The following is a 22,574-nucleotide window of genomic DNA, read 5'->3' as shown; positions in this document are numbered from 1 at the left end:
ACCGGATATATATCTATCCACATCCATCTGTACATACCCTGCATATAATTTATTTTTAATATATCTGTAGATACTATATCTATACATATCCCTCACCTACTCTTACTAGTTACACTGCTGGCCAGTACGACTTAAGTTACTAGTATACCATAGTGTCTTATACCTGTATCACTGTACATATTAATACTACAACTCTGTATTTACATCTGATTAGCACTATTACACGATTACTAATTTATATATTGTATACCCAGTTTAATCTCCTGTACATTGTATATTACTGTTGCACTTTACTGTTACTTTTGCACTCTGGTTGGATGCTAAACCTCTTTTTAGTTGTACTGTACTTGCGCTGTATGATGACAATACATTAGAATCTAATCTAATCTAAAGACAGGTCCTTGTACTAAGAGAATAATTTCTTTAATGGATACAATTCATTCTTACATTGAGAAAAATAGATTAAGAAAGGGTATATATTTTATTTTAATGTATAATAATTAAAACGGAGCGGGTATTTCTTTCTTTTTAATTTGTCCTGCAGAGGAAGCTGGGTGTCATGTGTCTCAGTAGGGCGTCACGGTAACAGTGAGGCCTGTGTTGAAGACACAGCAGTTTCTCCATCCTGCTGAATCCACACAACGCAGAGAAGAAGTGATTTGAGCCTCAGCCTCCCGCCTCCACCACCACACCGTGATCAGATGGAGTAAAAGAAGAAGAAGAAGAAACCAGGTCCAAGATAATCTGCTAAAACACACCGTCTGCCGGATGAATATTTTACGAGATAATAAATATTGGAGAGGAAAGAGGCGTAAAGTTAATTTCTAACCTTTTAATTTACATAGTTGAGCTGAAGGAGGAAGACGAAACAAAATAAAAATTAAATAAATACTCTATGTAATGCAGAGAGAGAGAGAGAGCGAGAGCGAGAGCGAGAGCGAGAGCGAGAGAGGAGAGATTGAGAGAGATAGAGAGATAGAGAGATAGTGATAGTGATAGTGATAGTGATAGTGATAGAGAGAGAGAGAGAGAGAGAGAGAAGATAGAGAGGTAGTGAGAGAGATAGTGAGAGAGATAGTGAGAGAGAGAATGGGGGGGGAGAGAGAGAGAGAGAGAGAGAGAGGGGAGAGAGAGAGAGGAGAGATAGATTGAGAGAGATAGAGAGATAGTGATAGAGAGAGAGAGAGGAGATAGAGAGAGAGATAGTGAGAGAGATAGAGAGAGTGATAGAGAGAGAGAGCGCGCGAGAGAGAGATAGTGAGTGAGTGAGAGATATATAGAGAAATATAGAGAGAGAGAGAGAGATAGTGAGAGAGAGAGAGAGAGAGAGAGAGAGAGAGAGAGAGAGAGAGAGAGAGAGAGAGAGAGAGAGAGAGAGAGAGAGAGAGAGAGAGAGAGAGAGAGAGAGGAGAGAGAGAGGAGAGAGAGAGAGAGAGAGAGAGAGAGAGAGAGAGAGAGAGAGAGAGAGAGAGAGAGAGAGAGAGAGAGAGAGAGAGAGAGAGAGAGAGAGCTCTTGTCCCAAATGAACATGCATAAGGAATGCAATCAAAAGACGTCCTGGCGATGCAGCCCTTCTTTGGGCATCTGGGTAAAAAGCCAATGAGAGAGAGAGAGAGAGAGAGAGAGAGAGAGAGAGAGAGAGAGAGAATAGAACGCATACCTACTCACCACTCGTCCTAAGCTCCAGTCCCAGTCAGAGCTCCAGTCATAGTCCCAGTGCTAGTCCCAGCTCCAGTCCTAGTCCCAGTCCCAGTCCTAGTCCCAGTCCTAGCCCCAGTCCCAGCACGTTAGCCTAGCATGTTTACAGCAGCAGCCAGATCCCTCGATGGTCCTCCGTCTCTCCTCAGTCACAGGAAAGCCTTGCAGAAGAAGCCCACTTTAGCCTAGTTTCTGACCTCCATAAACCTCTCTCTCTCCCTCCTCCTCCTCCTCCTCCTCCTCCTCTCCCCCTCCCTCCGGCCTCCTTCCCCCCCCAGTCTCTCCAACTACCTTAAAGACGGTTTACAGTGATTAACTCACAGTCTCCTGAATCTCCAGCAGGAATTCCCTGCGAGGCATAGTGTCTCCAGCCAGTCATTCTGAGAGCAGAGCTCAGGCTGCGCGCTCTCTCTCTCTCTCTCTCTCCGCCCCGAGCCGGACGCTTTCTGCTGAAGAGCAGTATGGGGGCAGGAAGTGACATCGTCAGGTGCTCCCTCCTTCCTGTGTAAACAACAGGCACTCCTCCTCCTCCCCAGCGGGACCGAGCTGAGGACGTAGCAGAGCCAGAGCGGTTCAAAAGGGAACTCGCCCGGGAGCAATGTTTGTCCATTTGAAACCATTAGCCGAGCTGACAAATCCTCTCTATCGTCACCTGAACGCGGGGAGAAGCGCAGAGAGGCGTCTCTCGGGGGAACGCTGAGCATCATAAATATTAATATAGAGGCCTGGCAGCTCTGGAATCCTGGCTAATGGGAGGTTTGCACTGGGAAGTGAGCCAGAGAGGAAGGGAGAGGTGTTGCTGCTGGTGAGAGTGAGACTGGGAGTGAGAGTGAGACTGGGAGTGAGACTGGGAGTGACAGTGAGTGTGAGACTGTGGGTGAGAGTGAGTGAATGAATCACAGAGAGAGACACTCTGCCAGTTAGGGTACCTTGTGTAAACTGCACCTTGTGTATACTGTTTACTTTCACTCTCATAGTATATACTAGAGTAAAAAAAATGTTTATTGTATCTGCACCTTTGCTTACACTGTTTCTTTTTTCTCATATTTCATATATGCAGATACAAATTTGATTGCCTATATTTATGTTTTCTTATCTTATGTCTCTCTTCCTCACCTCTGCGTTTGCATTAGAAGTTTCAAGTTTGTTTATTAATTGTCATAGTAAAATACAGAATACTTTATCATGAAATGCTTTTTTCTGTATGAGCCCCATGGGAGTGTTAGATAAAAATAGATAAAAAGTATCAAATAGAAAAAGTCTAAAGTACGTAAAATAAAGTGTTCAGTCAATATACATACAATACACAATACAGAGTAAAAAGAGTAACAGTGAGGTACAATGCAGAAATGGGATGAGGTACAAACTTAGGGTAAAGGCCTCTGCATGCTACAGCAACTTCAAAGCAACTGCACCACAACATCGACAAAGCAACAGTGTACAAAATACAATGTACAAAATAAACGTATTTCCGGTGCTTTTAGACGTCGCTCTTTTATTTTGAAATCCCCCGACCGGAAGTATTTGTGATGTATTCTGCTTGTGTAACTTTAGGTTAGTTTTAACGTTAGCTGGCAGCTACAGGCACTCGAGGTCGAGGAAGAGCTGCTGAATTTAATCGGCAGGAGGAGAGAGAGCTTGTCAAAGCTGGATATATCCCTGTGGCTGTGGTTGTAGGCACGAAAATGCAGCTCGAACTACCTGTTATTATATTAAATTAATATACAACTTGTCCGTGTCCAGTCCTTTCGAACTGCCCCACCGTCCGCTCATTGTAAACAATGATGCATGTAATTATATTAACGTTACTGTGTGTTGTTGTAGCTATGTTAATAAATTCTGAATGGCATTAACGTTAGTTGGGTATGATGGAGCATTGAATAGCATCAAGTTCAACGCTAGCTGGCTGGCTACAACAATGGAGGATGGTATTCTCTGCGGGACCAATATTATTATATGACAGCCCCGCCCCCATTCGCTAACCAACCAATCACTGCTACGCAATATCAACGCAACGGTTGTTTAGGTTAGATTTGGGTGAAAGGTACGCAACATCCTCACAACACAGTCTACAAGACCCTCTAAAACAACCGCGCTGAAATCGCGCTGATGTTGTGTTGAAGTTGCTTTGAAGTTGCTGTAGCATGTAGAGGCCTTAAGGTGCAATGAGGTTTTAATTGTAGTGCAAATCTCTTTACCAATAAATATAAATTGTGTTAAAGTGTCTGAAGTGAGTAAGTTGAGTGTTTATTTAAAGTGAGTGTGTACGTGTGGATGTGTGTGCTGCGAGTGTATTTGATGGTTTGTTACATAGTGTTATTGTCCTTGAGCATCCTGATGGCCTGGGGATAGAAGCAGTTCGGAGTCTCTCTGTACTGGCCATGAGACTCCGGTATCGCTTGCCTGACCGCAGCAGTTCAAATAGACCACCTCAACAACAACAACAACAACAACAACAACAACAACCAACAGCGATCCAAGCCAAGCGTGTTCTAAACCGCTTCACAGCGACAGAAAGCGCAGATTAAACCCAGCTGTAAGCGGAGTGGAGACGGTTCAGATCGATAGACAATTTCCTGCTTCAGGTCGGCATCGCGTCAGAGGTGGATGATGTGGTGGCAGTGTTGACAGAGCGCGTGACGCACAGTGTACAAACACACACACACGCCCACACACATGCCCACACACACACACACACACACAGACTGACAAAGTATGAGACTGACAGAGTATGAGACTGACAAGAGTATGAGACTGACAAGAGTATGAGACTGACAAGAGTATGAGACTGAGAGGGTATGAGACTGACAAGAGTATGAGACTGACAAAGTATAAGACTGACAGAGTATGAGACTGACAGAGTATGAGACTGACAAGAGTATGAGACTGACAGAGTATGAGACTGAGAGGGTATGAGACTGACAAGAGTATGAGACTGACAAGAGTATGAGACTGACAAGAGTATGAGACTGACAAGAGTATGAGACTGACAAGAGTATGAGACTGACAGAGTATGAGACTGACAAGAGTATGAGACTGAGAGAGGATGAGACTGACAGAGTATGAGACTGAGAGAGTATGAGACTGAGAGAGGATGAGACTGACAGAGGATGAGACTCAGAGTATGAGACTCACAGAGGATGAGACTGACAAGAGTATGAGACTGACAAGAGTATGAGACTGACAAGAGTATGAGACTGACAAGAGTATGAGATTGACAAGAGTATGAGACTGACAAGAGTATGAGACTGACAGAGTATGAGACTGAGAGAGGATGAGACTGACAGAGTATGAGACTGAGAGAGTATGAGACTGAGAGAGGATGAGACTGACAGAGGATGAGACTCAGAGTATGAGACTCACAGAGGATGAGACTGACAGAGTATGAGACTGACAGGATGAGACTGACAGAGTATGAGACTGACAAGAGTATGAGATTGACAGGATGAGACTGACAGAGTATGAGACTGACAGAGGATGAGACTCAGAGTATGAGACTCACAGAGGATGAGACTGACAGAGTATGAGACTGACAGGATGAGACTGACAGAGTATGAGACTGACAGAGTATGAGACTGAGAGAGGATGAGACTGACAGAGTATGAGACTGAGAGAGTATGAGACAGAGAGGATGAGACTGACAGAGGATGAGACTCAGAGTATGAGACTCACAGAGGATGAGACTGACAGAGTATGAGACTGACAGGATGAGACTGACAGAGTATGAGACTGAGAGAGGATGAGACTGACAGAGTATGAGACTCAGAGTATGAGACTCACAGAGGATGAGACTGACAGAGTATGAGACTGACAGGATGAGACTGACAGAGTATGAGACTGACAGGATGAGACTGACAGAGTATGAGACTGACAGGATGAGACTGACAGAGTATGAGACTGAGAGGATGAGACTGACAGAGTATGAGGGTGACAGAGTATGAGACTGAGAGTATGAGACTGACAGAGTATGAGACTGACAGAGTATGAGACTGACAGAGTATGAGACTGACAGAGTATGAGACTGACAGAGTATGAGACTGAAAGGATGAGACTGACAGAGTATGAGACTGACAGAGTATGAGACTGACAGAGTATGAGACTGACAGAGTATGAGACTGACAGAGTATGAGACTGAGAGTATGAGACTGACAGAGTATGAGACTGAAAGGATGAGACTGACAGAGTATGAGACTGACAGAGGATGAGGGTGACAGAGTATGAGGGTGACAGAGTATGAGACTGACAGAGTATGAGGGTGACAGAGTATGAGACTGACAGAGTATGAGGGTGACAGAGTATGAGACTGACAGAGTATGAGGGTGACAGAGTATGAGACTGACAGAGTATGAGGGTGACAGAGTATGAGACTGACAGAGTATGAGGGTGACAGAGTATGAGGGTGACAGAGTATGAGGGTGACAGAGTATGAGGGTGACAGAGTATGAGGGTGACAGAGTATGAGACTGACAGAGGATGAGACTCACAGAGTATGAGACTGACAGAGTATGAGGGTGACAGAGGATGATGGTGACAGAGTATGAGGGTGACAGAGTATGAGGGTGACAGAGTATGAGGGTGACAGAGTATGAGACAGACAGAGGATGAGACAGACAGAGGATGAGACTCACAGAGTATGAGACTGACATAGGATGAGACTTACAGGGTATGAGGCAGACAGAGGATGAGACAGAGGATGAGACAGAGGGGATGAGACAGAGGGGATGAGACAGAGAGGATGAGGCAGAGAGGATGAGACAGAGAGGATGAGACAGAGAGGATGAGGCAGAGAGGATGAGACAGAGAGGATGAGACAGAGAGGATGAGACAGAGAGGATGAGACAGAGGATGAGGCAAAGAGGAGGAGACAGAGAGGATGAGGCTGACAGAGGATGAGGCTGGGAGGTGAACTGCTGTACCTGCTCCTTGACGGAGGCCAGGATGGTGTTGGCGGTGGTGTCGGCCTCCATGGTGAGACCGGTGGATCCTTCTCTGATGGCCAGTAGAAGCCCCTCCTCCGACCCTGGGCTCTGCTCAGGAGCTGGCATACCTCCTGCACACGCACACACACACACACACCGCAATCTGGTCACTACAGGTGCTCTGGTGAGGACCTAGGGCTGTACCGATTGTCCTTTTTTTTTTTTTTACATTCAAAGCTGCCATTGACGTTTTCGAATGAAGCTTCGAATGTCTGTTGTCATATTTTATGATGTAATCATGAGAAGAAAAAAATATATATACCGGTGATGGTGACGTCTTGATGGAGCGCCGAGCGCCAAGCGGATGCAGATAGGCTACATCATTTATGATACATGTTTTATTAAACATTTTATGACGAGTCATATACTATAATATTAGTGTAGCCTATAGATAAATTGATTTAGAATTCGAATGTCAACGTTATGAATGAAGCTTCGAACTATTCGGTACAGCCCTATGAGGACCACAATCTTACAAAAGCACACACACACACACACACACACACACACACACACGACTGTGTACATGCATGTGTAAACACAAACCAACAAATAAACACTTCAGTCAATTCCGCTTCCCAATACACACAGTCGAGTGACTGCCAGAGAACCAGTTGCATGGATGGATGGATGGATGGAGACACACACACACACCGCAATCTGGTTACTACAACATGCGGTCTCGTGATAAAGACACACACACATTATACACCACAGTGTGAGTGGTACGCATGTTGCAACACACTCCACAAATAAACATAAGACTTGAATCAACACGCCCCCCCCCACCCTAACCCCACACACACACACACACACACACACCCCTCCTCAAATATCCCCCAGTGATACTGACAACCACCAGTACATAAACACACACACAGAGACACACCCACCCACACACACACACCCCTCCTCAAATACACACAGCCCAGTGATACTGAGAAATCACCACCAGTACATAAACACACACACGGCATATGGGCCAGTCGACAGAGTGACAGTATTTCATGTCAGAGAGGGAATTCATCCCATCTGGCCACGAGGCAACAAAGTAGATAAGTAATGATTTGTGTATTTAATACACTTGTTGTCCATAAAAACACACAAACACACTAACTCTAATTCTTCCAATGAAGCCCAAACACAGAGGGAAGTCTAACTCTGGGAACGATAAAACTGAAAACTGCCTCAGAAATGCCATATACTGTAGTTGAGTGTATGTGAAATGTGTTTAAGAGAGAGAGAGAGAGAGAGAGAGAGAGAGAGAGAGAGAGAGAGAGAGAGAGAGAGAGAGAGGGAGGGAGAGAGAGAGAGAGTAGGAGAACACGTGGAACATACTAGGAGAATGAGTATGTGTGTGTGTGCCCAAGAGCAAAACACATGTCAGCAGACCGACAGAAGAGATTCTCTCCCTCGCTCTCTCTCTCCCTATCCATCTCTCTCTCCCTCTCCCTCACAGGCAACTGTAAAGGAGGAACGAGGAGGACAAGTAGTTATGGCCTCATTATATCTGTTGACAGGGACAGAGTCAGACTCAGGGGGAGAGCAGAGGAAAATATCTGTGTATTTACTAGCAGCCAGCAACCTGTTTAGTCAGACAGGCCAGACGAGAGGCTCCTAGCACTGCAGGACTACAGTAGCTACTAGTGGTGGGGGCAAATATCAACAGTATAGTATCGCGATACTTTGCGTGGCGATACTGTATCGATACAAGGACGCCAAGTATCGATATTTAATTATGCAAAAAAAATATTATTATTTTTTTGTATAAGGAAGTTGCATTGTTCATTTCATTACCTGTAATAGTACAATAATCCACACGCACGCACACGTGTGCATTCAGTTAAGTTGGAATATGACTAATATAGGGCTGCAACTAACGATTATTTTGGTAGTCGACTAATCTAACGATTATTTCTGTCACACCCTCCATCTCTGCTTCCTGTGGGCGCGGCTCCTTTTCCGGGCTCTTAGCAGACTTCTTAGCTTAACATAACAGACCGACAGTAAGTTTGGGGGAACTAATGGGATAACTGGGGTTGCAACAAAAATGTAACTAGGGCTAAAAACACAATGAAATAAAATAATAATAATAATAATAATAATAATAATAATAATAACTAGACAATTCCGCGCGGGGGAAATTGTGAAAGTGTGGGTGACGCCTGTGCACCGCCGGCCAACGGGGGAGAGGGTCTCTCGCGAGTCTCTATGACAAACGGTTCAAAGGATACAAAAAGGGGGCGTGGCCTAAGGATCGGGGGAGTGGTCAACATAGACCAATCAAAGAGGATATCCCTACTGAGTGCAATGACACAACCCGCAACACTATTACACTATTACACAATTACACTATTACACTATTACACACTATTACACTATTACACTATTACACACTATTACACTATTACACACTATTACACTATTACACACTATTACACTATTACACTATTACACACTATTACACTATTACACACTATTACACACTATTACACTATTACACACTATTACACTATTACACACTATTACACTATTACACAATATTACACTATTACACACTATTACACTATTACACTATTACACACTATTACACACTATTACACTATTACACACTATTACACTATTACACACTATTACACTATTACACTATTACACTATTACACACTATTACACTATTACACACTATTACACTATTACACTATTACACACTATTACACTATTACACACTATTACACACTATTACACACTATTACACTATTACACTATTACACACTATTACACTATTACACACTATTACACTATTACACACTATTACACTATTACACACTATTACACTATTACACACTATTACACTATTACACTATTACACACTATTACACTATTACACTATTACACACTATTACACTATTACACTATTACACACTATTACACTATTACACTATTACACACTATTACACTATTACACTATTACACTATTACACACTATTACACTATTACACACTATTACACTATTACACTATTACACAATATTACACTATTACACACTATTACACTATTACACACTATTACACACTATTACACTATTACACACTATTACACTATTACACACTATTACACTATTACACTATTACACACTATTACACTATTACACCGAGTACAATGGCACAATCCGCAAGTCTCTACGACAAACGGTTCAAGAGATACACTGAGGGGGTGTGGCCTAAGGGGGCGTGGTCTAAGGATCGGGGGAGTGGTCAACATCGACCAATGAAAGGTGGTCAACATCGACCAATGGCACAATCCCCAAGTCTCTACGACAAACGGTTCAAGAGATACACTGAGGGGGTGTGGCCTAAGGGGGCGTGGTCTAAGGATCGGGGGAGTGGTCAACATCGACCAATGAAAGGTGGTCAACAGGGGGAGTGGTCAACATCGACCAATGAAAGGTGGTCAACATCGACCAATGGCACAATCCGCAAGTCTCTACGACAAACGGTTCAAGAGATACACTGAGGGGGTGTGGCCTAAGGGGGCGTGGTCTAAGGATCGGGGGAGTGGTCAACATCGACCAATGAAAGGTGGTCAACATGGACCAATGAAAAATGAAAGAGGATATCCCTACTGAGTACAATGACACAACCCACAAGACAGAGGGCGCTGTCAGCAATTCAGTAGTGCAACACAGTGATGGCCAATGATGGGTTAAGTGGATGATGTCATTGGCAGCTCAGCCACGAGCCACACAGCTGAACCAATCATGAGTGAGCCATGAGCCACACAGGTGAAGCAATCACTATGACTTGCATATTTTCTATCCAATGCATTTCTATGGAGGCAGATGCATGACTGCATTGTCACATTGATTAAAAGAAAACTATAAGAGATGAAGCGTTGTGACGCGCACATGAGCACTACAACGAGTAGGCGAAGGGTTGTGCGCGATATTGTGACATTCGTGCGATATTGTGGCACTCCTTCGGCGATCGGAACAGAAGGCTAAAAAATAGTGTGAAAAATGTGATTTCTAGAGTGCGATTGCATGGCGGTCAATGGGGAGGAGAACCTTCAAACAAATGGTCGTCAGTTGAGATAGAAATGTCCAATTCCATTTATTTTTCTTTTGTGAGCGGGTTGACAGCCGTGTCATCGTTTTGATGTGTTTGTTTTATTTCTACGTCCAAAATTGAGATCACACTCGCAATTCACCCAAGGTAGGGGGAAAAAGATTATTTCAGCTGCTACACTCTAAAATGCAATGCATTCCCAATGGGACCGATATTTTACCGTTTAAAGTCGATTCGTAGCCAGACGGTGCGGTGAAACTTTACGAGTTCGGAGACCGGTGTTGCCATAGGCAAGCCGCTCGTTTTGATACCTTTCACGTGTATGGGGCGCGAACGCTTACGTGTTGCAAAGTGTTTGCAAAATCGGTGGAATAAAGAATAAATAAATAACTAGACAATTCCGCGCGGGGGAAATTGTGAAAGTGTGGGTGACGCCTGTGCACCGCCGGCCAACGGGGGAGAGGGTCTCTTGCGAGTCTCTATGACAAACGGTTCAAAGGATACAAAAAGGGGGCGCGGCCTAAGGATCGGGGGAGTGGTCAACATAGACCAATCAAAGAGGATATCCCTACTGAGTGCAATGACACAACCCGCAACACTATTACACTATTACACTATTACACAATATTACACTATTACACACTATTACACACTATTACACACTATTACACTATTACACACTATTACACTATTACACACTATTACACTATTACACACTATTACACACTATTACACACTATTACACTATTACACACTATTACACTATTACACACTATTACACACTATTACACTATTACACACTATTACACTATTACACTATTACACACTATTACACTATTACACTATTACACACTATTACACAATATTACACTATTACACACTATTACACACTATTACACTATTACACACTATTACACTATTACACACTATTACACACTATTACACACTATTACACTATTACACACTATTACACTATTACACTATTACACACTATTACACTATTACACACTATTACACTATTACACTATTACACACTATTACACACTATTACACACTATTACACTATTACACACTATTACACTATTACACTATTACACACTATTACACTATTACACTATTACACACTATTACACTATTACACACTATTACACACTATTACACTATTACACTATTACACACTATTACACTATTACACTATTACACACTATTACACTATTACACTATTACACACTATAACACTATTATACTATTACACACTATTACACTATTACACACTATTGCACTATTACACTATTACACTATTACACACTATTACACTATTACACACTATTACACTATTACACTATTACACACTATTACACTATTACACTATTACACACTATTACACTATTACACACTATTACACTATTACACACTATTACACTATTACACACTATTACACTATTACACTATTACACACTATTACACACTATTACACTATTACACACTATTACACTATTACACACTATTACACTATTACACACTATTACACTATTACACTATTACACACTATTACACTATTACACACTATTACACTATTACACTATTACACACTATTACACTATTACACTATTACACTATTACACACTATTACACTATTACACACTATTACACACTATTACACACTATTACACTATTACACACTATTACACTATTACACTATTACACACTATTACACTATTACACACTATTACACTATTACACACTATTACACACTATTACACTATTACACTATTACACACTATTACACTATTACACACTATTACACTATTACACACTATTACACTATTACACACTATTACACTATTACACACTATTACACTATTACACTATTACACACTATTACACTATTACACACTATTACACTATTACACTATTACACACTATTACACTATTAGACACTATTACACCATTACACACTATTACACTATTACACTATTACACACTATTACACACTATTACACTATTACACACTATTACACTATTACACTATTACACACTATTACACTATTACACTATTACACAATATTACACTATTACACACTATTACACACTATTACACTATTACACTATTACACACTATTACACTATTACACACTATTACACTATTACACTATTACACACTATTACACTATTACACACTATTACACTATTACACCGAGTACAATGGCACAATCCGCAAGTCTCTACGACAAACGGTTCAAGAGATACACTGAGGGGGTGTGGCCTAAGGGGGCGTGGTCTAAGGATCGGGGGAGTGGTCAACATCGACCAATGAAAGGTGGTCAACATCGACCAATGGCACAATCCCCAAGTCTCTACGACAAACGGTTCAAGAGTTACACTGAGGGGGTGTGGCCTAAGGGGGCGTGGTCTAAGGATCGGGGGAGTGGTCAACATCAATTCAGTAGTGCAACACAGTGATGGCCAATGATGGGTTAAGTGAATGATGTCATTGGCAGGTCAGCTCAGCCATGAGCCCTGAGCCTCACAGCTGTTAAGCCTGAACCAATCAGCCATGAGCACAATGACTTGCATATTCTGAAATTTCTTTACATGACTGCATTGTCACGTTGATTAAAAGAAAACTATAAGAGATGAAGCGTTGAGACTCGCACAAGAGCACTACAACGAGTAGGCGAAGGGTTGTGCGCGAGATTGTGGCATTCGTGCGATATTGTGGCACTCCTTCGGCGATCGGAACAGAAGGCTAAAAAAAAATTGATTTCTAGAGGGCGATTGCATGGCGGTCAATGGGGAGGAGAACCTTCAAACAAATGGTCGTCAGTTGAGATAGAAATGTCCAATTCCATTTATTTTTCTTTTGTGAGCGGGATGACAGCCGTGTCATCGTTTTGATGTGTTTGTTTTATTTCTACGTCCAAAATTGAGATCACACTCGCAATTCACCCAAGGTAGGGGGAAAAAGATTATTTCAGCTGCTACACTCTAAAATGCAATGCATTCCCAATGGGACCGAAATTTTACCGTTTAAAGTCGATTCGTAGCCAGACGGTGCGGTGAAACTTTTACGGGTTCGAAGACCGCAGTTGCCATAGGCAAGCCGCTCGTTTTGATACCTTTCACGTGTATGGTGCGCGAACGCTTACGTGTTGCAAAGTGTTTGAAACTCTAAATTGCACTGTATTTCCGAAATTTTACCGTTTAAAGTCGATTCGTAGCCAGACGGTGCGGTGAAACTTTACGAGTTCGAATAGCACATCGAGTTGGAGCAAGCCGGTCGTTTTGATACCTTTCACGTGTATGGGGCGCGAACGCTATGGCACGAGTGTTGTTTGGAAAATCTGAGAATATAGATAATAAGTATATACTAGACAATTCCGCGCGGGGGAAATTGTGAAAGTGTGGGTGACGCCTGTGCACCGCCGGCCAACGGGGGAGAGGGTCTCTCGCGAGTCTCTATGACAAACGGTTCAAAGGATACAAAAAGGGGGCGCGGCCTAAGGATCGGGGGAGTGGTCAACATAGACCATTTGAAGATGACTACAGATGTGATTTTATTAACTATAACACAAACTCCCTTTCGTGTTGTATTATTTAATACTCACCCTTTCTCATGGCACCATGTGTCCAAGAAGTGGCAGATCAAACTAAATGATCTATTACACACTATTACACTATTACACTATTACACTATTACACACTATTACACACTAGTACACACTATTACACTATTACACACTATTACACACAGATCAAACTAAATGATCTATTACACACTATTACACTATTACACACTATTACACTATTACACTATTACACACTATTACACACTAGTACACACTATTACACTATTACACACTATTACACACTATTACACACTATTACACTATTACACACTATTACACACTATTACACTATTACACTATTACACACTATTACACTATTACACTATTACACACTATTACACTATTACACACTATTACACTATTACACACTATTACACTATTACACACTATTACACTATTACACACTATTACACTATTACACTATTACACACTATTACACTATTACAGAGTTTTTGGATTTTTTCGGGTGTTCGGGTTTTCGGACTTTTCCGAGTTTTTGAACTTTTTCGGATTTTTGATGTTTCCGAGTTTTTGGATTTTTCCGAGTTTTTGGGTTTTCGGACTTTTCAGAGTTTTTGAACTTTTTCGGATTTTTGATGTTTCCGAGTTTTTGGATTTTTCCGAGTTTTTGGGTTTTCGGACTTTTCAGAGTTTTTGAACTTTTTCGGATTTTTGATGTTTCCGAGTTTTCGGAATTTTCCGAGTTTTTGGATTTTTCCGAGTTTTCGGATTTTCGGACTTTTCCGAGTTTTTGAACTTTTTCGGATTTTTGATGTTTCCGAGTTTTGGGATTTTTCCGAGTTTTGGGATTTTTCGGAGTTTTGGAACTTTTTAGATTTTTCCGAGTTTTCGGATTTTTCCGAGTTTTCGGTTTTTGGGATTTTTCCGAGTTTTTGAACTTTTTCGGATTTTAGATTTTTCCGAGTTTTGGGATTTTTTCGAGTTTTCGGATTTTTCCGATCAACATCGACCAATGGCACAATCCGCAAGTCTCTACGACAAACGGTTCAAGAGATACACTGAGGGGGTGTGGCCTAAGGGGGCGTGGTCTAAGGATCGGGGGAGTGGTCAACATCGACCAATGAAAGGTGGTCAACATCGACCAATGGCACAATCCCCAAGTCTCTACGACAAACGGTTCAAGAGATACACTGAGGGGGTGTGGCCTAAGGGGGCGTGGTCTAAGGATCGGGGGAGTGGTCAACATCGACCAATGAAAGGTGGTCAACAGGGGGAGTGGTCAACATCGACCAATGAAAGGTGGTCAACATCGACCAATGGCACAATCCGCAAGTCTCTACGACAAACGGTTCAAGAGATACACTGAGGGGGTGTGGCCTAAGGGGGCGTGGTCTAAGGATCGGGGGAGTGGTCAACATCGACCAATGAAAGGTGGTCAACATGGACCAATGAAAAATGAAAGAGGATATCCCTACTGAGTACAATGACACAACCCACAAGACAGAGGGCGCTGTCAGCAATTCAGTACTGCAACACAGTGATGGCCAATGATGGGTTAAGTGGATGATGTCATTGGCAGCTCAGCCACGAGCCACACAGCTGAACCAATCATGAGTGAGCCATGAGCCACACAGGTGAAGCAATCACTATGACTTGCATATTTTCTATCCAATGCATTTCTATGGAGGCAGATGCATGACTGCATTGTCACATTGATTAAAAGAAAACTATAAGAGATGAAGCGTTGTGACGCGCACATGAGCACTACAACGAGTAGGCGAAGGGTTGTGCGCGATATTGTGACATTCGTGCGATATTGTGGCACTCCTTCGGCGATCGGAACAGAAGGCTAAAAAATAGTGTGAAAAATGTGATTTCTAGAGTGCGATTGCATGGCGGTCAATGGGGAGGAGAACCTTCAAACAAATGGTCGTCAGTTGAGATAGAAATGTCCAATTCCATTTATTTTTCTTTTGTGAGCGGGTTGACAGCCGTGTCATCGTTTTGATGTGTTTGTTTTATTTCTACGTCCAAAATTGAGATCACACTCGCAATTCACCCAAGGTAGGGGGAAAAAGATTATTTCAGCTGCTACACTCTAAAATGCAATGCATTCCCAATGGGACCGATATTTTACCGTTTAAAGTCGATTCGTAGCCAGACGGTGCGGTGAAACTTTACGAGATCGGAGACCGGTGTTGCCATAGGCAAGCCGCTCGTTTTGATACCTTTCACGTGTATGGGGCGCGAACGCTTACGTGTTGCAAAGTGTTTGCAAAATCGGTGGAATAAAGAATAATAATAAAAAGAGTATGGATATGTATAGTGTGGGTGGCAACCTGGCTTCGCCAGGTCACCCACACTAATAAAAAGAGTATGGATATGTATAGTGTGGGTGGCAACCTGGCTTCGCCAGGTCACCCACACTAATAATAATAATAATAATAATAATAATAATAATAATAATAATAATAATAATAATAATAATAATAATAAATAATATATCCTTCTTAGCAGACTTCTTAGCTTAACAACCCAGGGAACTAATGGGATAACTGGGGATGTTGTTTGCTCCTGACAAGAGTCTCAAAGTCTGGGGTGATGGTAGACAAAGCAACTCTGAGGTCATGCTCAATGTCCAATCTGTTCCTCTGCTTTGTCTTCAGCTGGACCAGAGCTGAGAAGCCACTTTCACAAAGATAGGTAGTGCAAAAATACGACGCATCACTGCAAAAATTCGGCGTCGACGAGTTTTTATGATCGACGTCGTCGATTATGTCGACTATTCGTTGCAGCCCTACTGTAATACAAACAGTTCAGTTTGTCAGGTACATGCAACACAGATTACAGTGTTGACATCCGTCTGCTTGAGAAAATCCCATTAGCTGCAATAAAAATTATTGAAGTGAAATGAACAGACTGAATTTTTTTTTTTTTTTTTTATCAATTTTTTTTATTATTAATTACATGAAACAAGACAACACAATAACCACAGTAACAAAAAACATAACTTCACAGGAGAATAACAACCAATAATAATACAGAATAATAAATTATAAAGACAAAAAGAAAAAGAAAAAGCGTCCAACCTATCAAATATAGATGGCTACTTCAATAACAAAAAGGTCTTCAAACATGCCAGCCTTTCCCCACCTTTACAAAGTGGAGTGGCTTAAAAGATTGTTTACGAGAGTGTTTCCGCAGATTTACTGTAGATAGCCTAGGTCCCTTACACATGTTCAAGACTGCCAAACTCGCAGAAGGTAAAGTGTAAGAAGAAAGAAAATCTTCCTCCAAGTTGGTTGACAGGTCAATCAGTCTGCCAATATTAGTCCCTTGGGGAGATGGCATGTGAATGACATATAGCGCAGAATAGCTAAATATCAACCCCCCCTAAAATCCCCCCAGTCAAAGTTAAGAAGGACAAGACAAAAACCAAGACAGACAAGACATTTCCTCCTCCCCCTCCCCAGAGACCGCCGGACCCCCCCGATCAAGCGCCCCAACCCCGCTCAGCCGCACACGGCGGTCTTTACCTTCTCAGCTGCTGCAAACCACAGGTCAATGCCAGCCTGCCCCACCCCAATCACCCGAGCCGTGGATATCTCAAGATAAATCACATCCAATAGAGTTAGGGACCAGTTAATCATTGTAAGCTTCTCAGGCTCCTTCCATCTCATTGCTATAAGCTTCTTCGCTGCTGTGACGCCCGCTAGGACAACCCTTTTCAGTTGTACGGACGCGGGTAGTGTCGTTATATCGTTCAGGAGTAACGTAACAGCTGTGAATGGGATAGTTAAGCCACACAGATCTGAAAGTTTGTCCGTTATTGACCTCCAGAAACGGGCCACTGGTGGGCAATCCCAATACATATGCATATAAGTGCCAGTGGCCTTTTGAGAGCACAAAGTGCACCGAGAGTCGGTTATCAGTCCCATAGCAAATAGCCTCCTAGGTGTGAATATAATTATGATTAATTTGCTGGTGATTGGGGTTGCGGGAAGATAATGCCACATTTGCCCAAACATCATCCCAGTTAAACTCGGGGTCCAACTCCGGGATATCCACACGCCAGATTGTATCCAATGATACATTTTTATACGTGGATTGAATTAAGAGCGTATAAAAGTCTGAGACAAACCCTCTGGATGTCGTCCTGTCCACTATGAGCCTGAGGAAAGGGTGTGGGTGCAAAGCTTGAGCCCACGGTACGCCATGCGCCCTCAGTGCTGACCTTAGTTGAAGGTAAAGAAAGAAGGACTCGCCGGGAAGATCATAAAATTCTCTTAAGTCCTGAAACGCACGGAGGCCGTTCTTATCATAAATATCCTCCAGAGTATGCACTCCCCTCCTTTGCCATTGAGGAATATTAACCGGCTTGTGCCCAACAAGTAATTGCTGGTTATTAAAAATTGGAGAGTCCAGGTGCCATGGGCATTTAACCCCACACGACCTCTGTACATTACGCCACGTTTGGATCACATGAGTTATGATCGGTCCATACCTCAGCCGGCATTTCGAAATAGAGACAGTGGAGTACACTACATCCTGCAATCTTAGCGGAGATACCGCAGCCGCTTCTAAGGAGTGCCACGATACAGCCTCTACAGGGTCTAGCCAGCACATCAGAGGTCTCAGTGAAAAGGACCAGAAATAAAGTTTAAAATCAGGGATTGCGAGGCCCCCATCTTGTTTTCTACGTTGAGTAGTAGCCCTTTTGATTCTCGGGCGTTTGTTATTCCAGATAAACCTAGATACCATCGATTGTACCTTGCGCCAGTGGTCTATTGGAGGGGGCAGGGGGAGCATTGAGCTAATAAAATTTATCCTAGGCAGGATGTTCATTTTGATTATGGAAGCCCGGGCTTGTAAGGAGTTAGGAAGGGACGACCACCTGTCTAGATCCTGGCGTATTTTATCATAAGTACCCGTGAAGTTGTACTTAGTAGTTTGGTTCAGCGTGGGGAATATCTCTATGCCCAAGTATTTAAAATGTTCTACTATGGGGATATCAGCTGGTAGTCGTACCGCCTTGGCCAGCTCATTAAGAGGTAGGCAGGCTGATTTGTTCCAGTTAATCTTAAAGCCTGACAATTTACCAAAGTCGTCGATTATCCTCAATAATTTTGTGGCCGACCGGGAGGGGTCGTCCATGAAAATCAGCAGGTCATCCGCATAGAGAGCAATTTTGTGTGGAGTATTATTGACCATTATGGGGACGATGTCCTCCGATTGCCTAATAAATTGGGCCAAAGGTTCGAGGGAAAGCGCGAACAGTCCTGGGCTCAGAGGACAACCCTGTCTAGAAGATCTGGAGACTGGAAAGAGTGTGGAACAGTTTTTGCCTGTCAGTAGGCCTGCCACGATAACACATTTTGCTGGGCGATTAATTGCCCCCGAAAATATCGCGATAAGCGATATTATTGCGACCGGTTAGAGAATTTTTTTTTTGGAGAAATTTATTTCCCAAAACTTTTATTTTGAAGCCCACCGCTCCGTCTTTTCCGGTGTTTTAGACTTTTATTTTGAAGCCCACCGACCGGACCGGAAGTATTGTTGCGATTATCAGGTACTTTGGGTACCAGAAAAGTCACGTGAAACACTGCAGACCACTGATTGGTCAGAATAGAGACGCGTCTCTAGGATTTCATAAGCATTATGTTTGCAGCAGGCACAAGTGCAATAAACAAAGGATACAGTCACTGTGTATTCTGCCTCATTTATTGATTAAACAAAACCGACATCAACACAATTTGCCACCGAGCGGAGAGTTTAGTCTCGCAAAAAGATCGCTGACTTGTTAAGGCTTGTTGTTAGGTTAGGTGCTAATGTTGTGCTAGCGTTTTAGCATGGCTATCGTACATAGCGTGATCAATATAACTCGCTATTGATTGTTTGTATGAGTAACGTTAATGCTAGTAGAATAGACACAACGTGAGGTAATCACCATCCATTTTAAACCGGTTATTACCTAATGCTAACGTTAGCAAATAGACGCGACTGGTAACGTTACAGCTAACGTTAACGCTTGTAGAATAGACACAATGAGAGGTAACGTTAGCGTTAGCAGAATAGACACAACGAGGGTCTCGTTAATGTTGTTATTGATTGATTGATTGAAAACTGTGTTTACTCTGTTTGTATGAGTAACGTTAATGCTAGTAGAATAGAAAGCCAGCGGCCCGCCTCCCAACACGGACAGTGACTGACAAGGGGCACTGGGTCCGCCTCATTAAAACAAACGCGCAAATAGCAATTAATCGCGCCCGTCAAAATCATTGCATTCATTTTAATTATCGCGGCAATTAATCGATTTATTGCTTATCGCGGCAGGCCTACCTGTCAGTATCATCGCAGACGGCGAGGCATACAGGACTTTAATCATATGAATAAAACTCTTCCCAAGACCCATGACCTCAAGTACCTTCCACAGGTATGACCACTCAAGTCTGTCAAACGCCTTCATGGCATCCAAAGACAGAACTGTGGATGGAGTTGTATTGTCTTTACTGTTATCGATTACATGCAACAGCCTCCTAAGATTATCTGCAGCCAGACGCCCCGGGATAAAAACAGTTTGATCGCAGTGTACCAATACAGACATAACTCTCTGCAGGCGACGGGCCAGCACCTTGGCAAACACTTTTAAATCGGCCCCGAGAAGACTCAAGGGTCTATAGCTACCACAATCATTGGGATCTTTGTCCTTCTTGAGAAGTAAAGAAATCAACGCCATATTGACATCTCTTGAGAACTCCCCTTGTTCGATAGCGTAATTGATCATATCGAGCATCAATGGACCCAGTTGGTCCCAGAAAGCTAAATACACTTCGGGTGGAATACCATCCCAGCCTGGTGCCTTACCCCTCTGCATTTCAACAATCGTCTCCCTCAATTCCACGAGAGTGATCAGTCTCCCCAGTTCCTTGGCCTCTTCCTCAGAAATGTGGGGTATCTCAAGCCCGCCAATGAACGATTCAAATTTAGAGTCATCAAGATTACCCTCTGAGCTATATAACTGTGAGTAAAACTCTTTAAAAGTGTCATTGATCTTTTTCGAATCAGTAGTGACTGCACCCTGGCTCGTCCTGATCGAGGGGATATCCGAGAAATGATCATTTGAGCGTATTTTCATTGCCAATAGATGGCTAGGTCTGGAGCCGTGAAAGTAGTAATTTTGTCTTGTCCTATGTATCAAGAACTCAGACTGTTGTTTAAGTATGGAGTTTATTTCTTTTTTGACTATCTTACGTTGTGTGTTTAGTCGTTCACTATAGTTAGTTTGCAAGGATGCGTATAGGTCCGCATATAATGTTTCCAGTCCTTCTAGCTTTTTTGACCGGGATTTTCGCAAATTGGAGGCAAATAGTGTGACATGACCCCTGATAAATCCTTTCAATGCGTTCCACAGGACCCTAGGGTCTTCTACTGTGCCAACGTTGATCTGCAAAAATTCAGCTAGTTTACTCCTGAACTCAGAACAGAAGTCATCGATCTTTAGCAAGGTCGAATTAAAACGCCATCTGGGAGCTCTTGCGGAGAGCCTGCCAAAGGTTGCCGTAAGGAAAATCCCCTTGTGGTCTGAGAGAGCCAAGGGAACCAATGAGACATCGAAACTATCAAACATATTAGGGGACGCGAATGCATAGTCAATTCGAGAGAAGCTTTTGTGTCTGGCTGACAGGTGAGAGTAATCTTTGAGGGTGGGGTTGGATAAGCGCCAAAGGTCTGTGAGCCCCGTGTCCTGGGCCCACATCCTGAGGGCCTTAGAGGCCCGTTTTTGGTCGCTCGTTTCAGAGTGCCCGGACCTATCCATCTCCGCATCCCAGCACGCATTAAAATCGCCACCCACAATGAGAGCGTATCCATTAAGTTCCAACATATTCTTCGTGATTGTATTATAGAACGCTGAATCAAATGTGTTAGGAGCATACAATGCTATTATAGCCATCTTCCTATGCGAGAATTCAACTTTTGCTATAGTAATCAAATCAAATCAAATCAAATCAAATTTATTTATAGGGCCCGACAACACACGTTAATGTCCCCATGGGCCGTACAGGTCTTCTTTAAACAAGTCAAGAAGACAACATAACAATAAGTCAAGAACAGAACAAGAACACCATAGGGTCCAAACATTTTTTAGATGAATGCAAATAAATGAAAGAATGCAAGCACTCCCAGACATACCCCACGCGAAGGTAAGGAAAACTCACTAAAACCTAACAATAGGGAAAAAAGCT

The 22,574-nt window shown here is 42.6% G+C and overlaps 1 protein-coding gene across 10 annotated transcripts in view; it reads right to left on the bottom strand.

Annotated features, from left to right (window-relative positions):
• Positions 1–22,574, bottom strand: part of LOC311225604 (plakophilin-4-like) — a 411,012-nt gene that overhangs the window by 298,462 nt on the left and 89,976 nt on the right. For 6 of the 10 annotated variants that reach the window (XM_084310973.1, XM_084310976.1, XM_084310978.1 and 3 more), the window contains exon 2: positions 6,615–6,748. In XM_084310973.1, the coding sequence (XP_084167099.1) occupies positions 6,615–6,743 (129 nt within the window). In that variant the 5' untranslated portion in view covers positions 6,744–6,748. Of the gene's footprint in view, positions 1–1,660; positions 1,827–2,019; positions 2,151–6,614; positions 6,749–22,574 lie in introns of those variants that run through there. The other 4 variants (XM_084310979.1, XM_084310981.1, XM_084310974.1 and 1 more) reach the window with 4 other exon arrangements.

Source organism: Notolepis coatsorum (genome assembly GCF_963971535.1).
Source record: "Notolepis coatsorum genome assembly, chromosome: 3".
Lineage (NCBI taxonomy): Eukaryota > Metazoa > Chordata > Actinopteri > Aulopiformes > Paralepididae > Notolepis > Notolepis coatsorum.
Note: the sequence above shows the minus strand (reverse complement) of the source record. Positions and strands in the feature narration are given on the sequence as shown.